The following is a 9,114-nucleotide window of genomic DNA, read 5'->3' on the forward strand; positions in this document are numbered from 1 at the left end:
TTTGTACAATAAAAATATAACAAATAAATTAAGGTAAATTAATTAAAAATTGAATTATTCTTTCGACAAAATATCCAAAACTTAAAAACTTATTTAAATAAACATTACATTCTTAACGAGAATGAAAATTATAAATGATATTTTAATTATTTAAACGTTTTAATATTAATAACATGTTTATTATAAATTATTTTTTTAGTACGTTTACATTTACTTACCATATAAATCAACTTTATGACAAATCAAAATTACCTTATATACCTATTTATATATACTTTTAAAAATATTCATTTACTATATAAACTCGAATAATAAAAGCACTAAACATCAAATGATTTCCATCTTTCTTATTGTCCTAGTAGCTCAGGCTGAATATCTTATGACCACCTACGACGAATATATGAATGTCTACCAACTTGATAAATGTTATTATACTGGAAGCAACACGTATACCAAATACAGCAAAGATGGAAAGAAAGCCAGAAGTTATACATCAACCACGTGTGACAATTGGGTTGATCAAGGTCCTTTTGAGCTTAATAACAATCAATTCTTTGTGAAAAACCTTCCAGAATACTCAGCAATTGTATATTCATACCTTGATGCAAAACACTGCACCATTAAAGGAAGTGGTCCATATCCAATAGAAATGCTTATAAAACCTGGGTGTGTAAAAACTTCAGAAACATCTTCGTCAAAATCAGAATTTGTAGATGATTGGTTTATTAAAAACATTTACGATGAATCTGAGACGTGTACTGGAACACCTACTAATGTCGTGAAAATAGGATTGGGAATATGTGTTACGGATGATAATGGATTATATTACACAATCAGAGACTCTGCGATGACATATTCAATGTTATTTGCTATGATATTGGCTTTTATAATCTAAATCAAATATGATAATAACTTTTGTTTAAAAATTAAAAATAATAGATAACATTATACTTTGCAAAAATATTTTTCATAAATGATACATACAAATCCATATACATTAAATACTATTATAAATCTATTGAAATTGTATTTGATTTTGCATTTTTATTATGTTAATGAAATTGTATATTTTGGAAATTTGGTCATTTACATAGTGTTGAATATTGTAATACAACATCTTTTTTATATTCTGACATTTTAGATGTTTAAAATGGTTTTATTTTTAATTGTATTGTATTGTATAATTTAAAATAGACAGTTTTTAATATCAAAATTGTTTATATATTGTCCTTCATTATTATTATTAAGTGGCAACTTTTTGAAAATTGTTATTAATTGTTTTTTTTCTTAAAAATTATTATAATTGGTAAAAACAAATGCAGTCAAAGTAAAAAAGGATGTCTCAATGAAAAAACTTATCATAGACAAGGGAGTTTATTGTTAATTTTTTAATTTTCATTTAGCTTTTGTAGCTTATACTCATTTTTATGTTTTTAGTAACTTTTTAAAAAACAATATAATTGTACTTGATATGTGTAACTGGGTTGTTTTTTTGTGAAAAAGGTTTAAATTAAATTAAAATTGATTTTTTTTATATAGTTTTAGAATTATTAAATAATAATTATTTTTTACTATATTTTTTTATGACAGGTTTCTTTCTGGACTGTAGCCATTATTTTTAAAAATAATAAAATAATTTTTATCGTTATTTTTTTACATAGAAATAAAGTTAAAACAAAACCAAAAAGAATAAGAAAAAATAATTTTTGGAATATGCCACTTAAAATGACACATATTATTAAAACTATAATATCCCAGATGTTTATTATAATTACATAACAACGATAAGAAAATATACAATCATTAAAAATACAAGGCCCCGTAGCACAGTCGGTAGTGCATCGTACTTATAGAATAGAGTTATGCGAGGGTCGCGGGTTCGATCCCCGCCGGGACCATTTTAATTTATTTTAATCTATAATCATTTTTAAAGTAATTGTATAGTTCTAATATTATAAAATTATTAAAATTAAATGCAAATAACACACTGATGTCTTCAATAAACACCAACACATTGTCTTCTAATTTCGACTTCTTGTCTTTTAATTTATAATGTTATAAAATAAACAATCTTTTTAATAAGTGCCTTCCTAGCTCAGTCGGTAGAGCGTGCGGCTTTTAACCGTAAGGTCGTGGGTTCGAGCCCCCGGGTGGCGTTTTTTATTTTTCGATTGTAAAGACATTGAAATAATTACTATTATATATAATTACATTTGGTGAGCATTTGTGGTCTAAGGGCAGAATTCCACCCTTCCAAGGTGGAGATCCGGGTTCGAGTCCCGGCAAATGCACTTATTATTTATTTGAAACTTCACTCTATTTTTGATTGTTAAATGATTAACACAATTGAAATGGTTTTCATTGTTTGTATTTGAAATTTTAAGATGACAAAACATAATAGATTGATAAAAATGCTTTGCCATTTACAGGTTGACATAACCCATAAAATTTTAAACTACCTAGAGTTTAAAGTTATTTAATTTTAAACAGTATCCTGAACAAGTATGAAATCAAAAATGTGTTCATAAAAACACAACAAGAAATGAAGAATTCAAAGTTCCCATCTTTTGGCAGCAACAAGAAACCACCACAACGTTAATGTATTTGCAAACTCTTTTTACAGCGTCCACAACATTTTCCTTCAATTTGAATTTACACGGTTACTGCCCCACTATACTCTTTGATATCATAAATATGCACCTTTTACTCTTTACTAATCTTTTTATTAAAAACTTCGTTAATTTTCATTGTTTTCTGAAAGAAGGTAGTATGTTTACAGATCTTTTCACAACTTTTTTTGCGTTTCTGACACCCCATTTGAGTTGTTGTTTTTTGAGATATCTTCCAAGATAATTGCAAGAATTCCCGCAAGCTTGTGAGCAAGATTCACAGAATGGACCAGCCTTTGTCTGCTTTGTAATCTATTTGACTTCATGTCTTTTTTTGATTGCATTTTTGATGTTAGTCAATGAGATATTTCTTCATCCACAGACAATTATTTCACTTTCAATATCAGTGATATTCTTTATGTTGTACTATGAAACAGCACGCTTAACGATGGTGTAGAAAAATGAAGTTGGGAAGAGTTTGTTTTTGGGAAGCTTTGGCTCTTATAGTTCCTTCTCGTTTTACAAATTGGTAATTGTAAGCAGTTCGACAGTCTTTCCAATGCAAAGTCCACACAATACACAGGCAAACACAGCAAACTTCTTGCATCCAAAGAATTGATACTCTGCATCAGATACTTTTTAATTTGTATCAACATTGAAATAGATTTTCATTGCATTGTTGTAATACTAGCTATAATAATCTACAGTTATTACTTTTTTAGACTTGTTGCAATATGGACTAAAAACCTCCGTGTTCGGAGTGTTACATATGTTGGGCGTATCCGCAACAGCATCACGTATTGGCTTTGATATTTTTTGATTGTTTTTTTTGCTTCTGGAATTAAATTTGTTAACTTTAACATGTGATATAATTTTTTACCTAAAAACTACATTTCATAAAAATAAAACACTATTGATACCACATAAACTTCTTATATCATTATCCATATTCAAAAAAACAAAAGGACAATTCTTTCAACGAGTATTTAGCATTTTTAATGTGGAGTTTTTTCTTTTAATCACAAAAATATAAAAATGGGAAAGTGAACTCTTAATTTTTCAAAGTTACTTTTTTAATATTTTTATCAAAAGATATTAAAAGCTAAAAATTTTGATATCTAAACATGCGAAAAGTGTTCTGAACAATGTTTGTGTGATGATTAAATTATAACGAACTATGTACATAGCTAGAATTACCTGTATTTTTCTATTACTTGTTTGTCTGTAAAACAAAAAAAATAAACCAGAAATTATCAATTAAATAAATAAAAAAAAATCAATTAAATGGAGTTTCTTTTAAATAATTTTTTAGACAAATAGTTTCTAATAGGCTCGTCATAATATTTAAGAACAGCACAAGAGAATAAAAATGCGATAAATGCAATTTCAAAGAACATCACCCACAAAAAGTATCCAGATTCTTTGTTAAAAGTATTTAACCACACTGACATGTATATCAAAAACGTTTTGTGTATCATAAACAGTGGATACGACACTTCTCCACAAAAAATCGCGACTTTTTTCATAATGTGATTATTTAATTCACAATTTGTAGCTATAAAAAGTGTAAGTGGATATAATATACAAACACAAAACATGCAATATATCGAATTTTGAATATTACTCATATAGTAACTGTTCACTTTAAACGAAACAACAACGATTATGGCACTGATTAATGCACCAAACCGTATTTCTGGTCTTTTTCCATATTTTTTTAATCCACCAATTGTGAAATTTCGATACAAATAATTCAATGATGATTCCATTAACAAATGAAAATCTTGCTCTCGTGATGCCAACAAAAAAACCACAGCTACCAAAGACATACCCTCTATCAAAGGAAATACCATTAGGACACATACTAAACTCAAAAACATGAAGTTGACTTATAACAAGTAGTAATAAGAATAATAAATCGACTAATGTAACAAATACAATGTGAATATACCTTAAGAAAAATGCATATACTATTGCAAATAAATACTCAAAGAAAACAGTCCATGTTACTCCGTTTGGTATGAACTCCCAATTGGTATCCCAATTTGGAAATGAAAATATATTAAGCAATAAATACATTAGTATTTTACCAATATTCATCGTGTAAAACGGTGGATATGCAAAGATGGCAATAATTGTACCAAATACTTGCATTGGGAATAGTCGAACTACTCGACGCAAAAGAAATGTAAATGGGTTGAAAATTGTATTTTTGGAGGGTTGACATTTTTGTGTGTTTTCACTTGTTTTTATATTTACATCATTCGTCGGCACTTTTTCATCTAAAATAGGTGTTGATATTTCTGTTGCGTTTTTGGTCGTTTTTTCATCATCATTTTTTGTAAGTTGAATTTGAAAAATATTTTGATTGACTCCTTTATCATTTAAAGTGGTATCAGTAAGATTATTTTCACTTGTATTTTCAGAAGTACAAGGATTTTCGTCGCTTTCAATGGAAAAGTTTTCTAATTCTTCATCTTTGTTGACATTTAACAATTTCAAATATTTTAAAATTCTTTTGATCTTTTTCAAAAAGGTGTAAAACATCAAGTTAAAAATTTTATATGTTTTTTCAATGAAATTGTAATCTTTATTATTTTTGTTTGTATAAGAAACAAAGAATCCAGAAACTAAAAAGAAGAAGTCAACACCAAGGTAACTATGACTGAAAAAATACTTGCCTGCAAATTTGTTGAACATGGAAAGATGACACAACATAATCATAATCGAACAAATTCCTCTTAAAAGTGATACTGTTGTAAAATAATGTTTCTGTTCGTTATTTGTTTCTTGTTGTGTTATACGTGAAGTATCGATTGTGTCATTTTGTTCAGTGGATATGACACCGTTGAACATGGTTTTTATTTCAAGTTTATTCGATTAAATTAGAAATATTTTTATATTAGTTGTTTTGATAGATAATAAAATAACACCAAAAGTTGATATTATACAAAATTGTGTAGTTTTAAATTTGTTTATTTCGAAACAAAATTATTATTATTTGAATTAAAAATAATTTGTTAAAATCAAATAAAAACAGAAAAAAATAATTGCCAACTTGATAAAATGTGTAGTTATTAATTAATATTATTATTAAAATTTTATTTAAGATTGTTTTGTATAAATAAATAAGACAAATAATCTTTTATTGAACGTATAATTAAAAAATACAACTTTATATATGATTACTTGTGTAAAAACTAAAATATTGTTATTCAATAACATTCAATTAATTCGTCCTTTAAGAATAATGATTAATATTCAATTAAAGTATAAATGTATTATATAAATAAATAATAAGTTTACAATATAAAGAATAATATGGTAAGAAGGTTATTTTTACTAAAATATTTAAAAAATGTTTGTTTTTTATATAACTAAAATTTAATATGTATTTATGTTTATTAGTTTCAAATAACTTAAAGAGAATGTTAAAGATTTGTTTATTTCACCAACAAAAAAATGCAACATCAAATAATAATTTGAACCATTGTAGAAATTTGTAATATGTAATAAAAATCGCACGTATTTGTGATTTTTTTTTCATTTATTTTTTTAATTTTTTAAAAACAAACTTTCAAAAATTGTTGCTCAAGTAAACAACACATTTTTACTTATGTAAAAGATATATGTATTATTATTTAGTTATGCACTTACAGTTATTTATAATAATTTAATTATTGTAATTGAATATTATGAGAAAAAAATAAAATAGAATAAATAGTGCAAATTTGACACTTGCTGAAATAAACAGTTTTTTAAATGTTTCACTTTATCAAAATCTAAAACTTTAAATTAAAAAAATAAGTCCGTAACATTTTAAATTGTTTATAAATTGAAAACAGTATTAGTATACTTTTGCAATCTACACAAATCAAATTGATAAAGTATTTAAAAATAAGATAAAATACAACAATATGAATCAATTATTATTTTAAAAATAGTTTATATGTTAAACAACTGACCAATCATCGTGTTGTAGACAAATAAATATTTTGTTCTTAGTACTGTAACGTTTATCAAAATTAAAAACTTAATTTTTTCATTTTTTTCACTACAAATAGATGAGTATTTCTGGATGTGATAATGATTTAAATATAGTTATCACATTTTTGTGATAACTATCTTTTAATAATAAGATTAACATTTTAATCATCATTTTTATTGTTTAGTTGTAATTGATCACATTTATTATTTTTGTGATATACCCATTCACATATTAAAACTTGTATTTGGTAGTTTATTAAATTAAACACAATTTTTTAGTTTTCACATTGAAAACGAAACATCAATTTAACATGTTTAATGATTTATAATTCCATTTAAAAGTAATATTTTGAACAGCCTTAGGGAAAAAAATACAAACAAGTCATTAAAAAGAAAAAAAACAAATAAAAACAACATTTTTATTATTATGATCTTATGAAAACTATTAATAACACATGATAAATACTTCACTTATATTTTTGTTGTGTTTAGTCATTCGAATTAACAGTCAACCAACAACCGACGAAGAGAATAATGAAGTAAGAAATATACTTTTGAAGTTGTTAGATTATCAATGGGATCTTCTCGATGGACTTCTTTTGAATAAAAAGAATATAAAAGATTACATTCCCCCCTTTGATATGAATGATTTTGAAATTACTGGCAAAGTACTTAATGAAGAAAAAAGTCTGTATAATTGTTTTAAAGGTGTTTATGAAGATAACATATTATCAAGAGAACAAACTCTCCAGTGTGTCAGATTGTTACAAGATTCAATAAACAGCAAACATTATTTTGACATTCATTTATTTATGCTCAAAAGAGTTAATGTATTACAACCAAAATTAGAATATTGTATTAAACATGAAGACCAAAATTATAAGACCTTTCTCAATCCTTTAGTAAAGTATTGCTTGTTATTCACAAGTTATTTCAATTTCATTCAAAGTTTGGAACAAAAACAGTTGTTTTCAGGAGCACCAGCAATACCAAAAGTTAAAAACGATTTGATTGAATTTATGAGAGAATTGAATAATGAAATACTCCTAACATTTGTTTCAAATACCCACAAAATATTACTGTCAATTCCAAATTTAAGCATGGAATTCATCGAAAGAAAAAGGTCGATTTCAAAACATGAAATGGATAATGTTATATTAGAAGATAAAAAAGAAAGAAAACCAAAACACCACAACAAGAAACCTCCAAAAACATCGCATACAACTTTTGTACACAATGCAGATTTTGGAATAGAAGAAAACAAAAAAGTTTTCAAAAAAGAAAAACATCCAACGGCTCGAGGATATAGAGCAAAGGGGTATCTTGCACAAGAAGTTGTTGATGCAGTTAATAAAAATTATCAAAAAGTTGAAGTACCAGAATGGCCGCTTAAAGAATTAACCTGGGGCTAAAATTGAATGAATTTTTTAAAATTATATTCAATCATAACACAAATAAGATATTCTATTTCATTATTCAAAAGTTTTTTTAAAAAATAAATATGTAATAATTGTTTATAAATAAAATTAAACAAGATTGTTTTCTACAAATACAATTTTTTAATAATAAAATTAAAAATATAAAAATTGTTTTTAAACTTTCATAAAAGTTCAAAACCTTTTTTTCATAACTTTTTTTAATGATAAAAATAACAAATTTGTGTTTTATTTGAAAATAACATATTTCGAAGTTGAATATTTAATATAAATATTAAATAGTAATATTAAATCTATATAATTAATAATAAACGAAAAGAAAGTTTAACAGTTGTTGAAAAGTTATTCAAAACTGTTTATTAATTTAATAAAACATGATTTAAACCAAGAAAATATACAGAATTTTATTAACCATTAAGTAATAATAGATAACGATAAACAGATTTTTCACTTTCGAAAATTCTACTTTATTCTAAAAGTTGTTATTAACTAAAATTTCTTTTAGTGACATTTTTGATATTTAAAAATATTGATTCTTAAAAAACAATCAAATGAACAAAGATAAGATAGTACAAAGTTCTTTAAGAGTTTTGAAATACTTTGTTTACTCAATTTTAAATGGAGGATTGGTTTTTTCAACTTCAACTGTTTCTTGTTTGATATCTCCGTTTATGTACATAAAAACTGGTATGTCGATATCCACCATATCATTGATATTTGGAGGGATTATACCATTGATTGTGTCATTTATACAGCCGATATTTGGTCTTTTGTCCGACATTTTCCCAATCAAAAGATTCAAAAGAAGATTTTTTATTGTTATTGGCAGTATTATTGCAATTATTCTATTGCCATTTGTTTCGTATTCTGACTCAATAGGCATTGCTTTGGGAGATACAAAAGGCACACTTTCAAACTCAACAAATTCATCTTCTGCAACAGAAAACGACATGATAATCAGTCAAGTACTTGGTGTCATTTTCATATCATTTTCTAGCACTTCAGTTGTAATTGTTCAAAACATGGACAGAGCTTTAATAGTAGACAACATAGAGTCAGAGTATCAACACAATGCAAATTCT

The 9,114-nt window shown here is 25.5% G+C and overlaps 2 protein-coding genes across 2 annotated transcripts; both read left to right on the forward strand.

The window, feature by feature from the left end:
- Window positions 1-331: 331 nt before the first annotated feature.
- On the forward strand, window positions 332-895 carry EIN_166740 (hypothetical protein; the record flags this gene model as incomplete). The annotated part of the gene is made up of 1 exon (XM_004183727.1): window positions 332-895. One exon carries the CDS (start codon window positions 332-334, stop codon window positions 893-895), a length of 564 nt encoding a protein of 187 aa, XP_004183775.1.
- A 7,688-nt stretch (window positions 896-8,583) lies between these two features.
- Window positions 8,584-9,114, forward strand: EIN_166750 (hypothetical protein; the record flags this gene model as incomplete). The annotated part of the gene is made up of 1 exon (XM_004183728.1): window positions 8,584-9,114. A coding segment is annotated over one exon (531 nt), but the record flags the coding sequence as incomplete, so codon positions are not given.

This window comes from Entamoeba invadens (genome assembly GCF_000330505.1).
Source record: "Entamoeba invadens IP1 unplaced genomic scaffold scaff_1105074725591, whole genome shotgun sequence".
Classification (NCBI taxonomy): Eukaryota; Evosea; order Mastigamoebida; family Endamoebidae; genus Entamoeba; species Entamoeba invadens.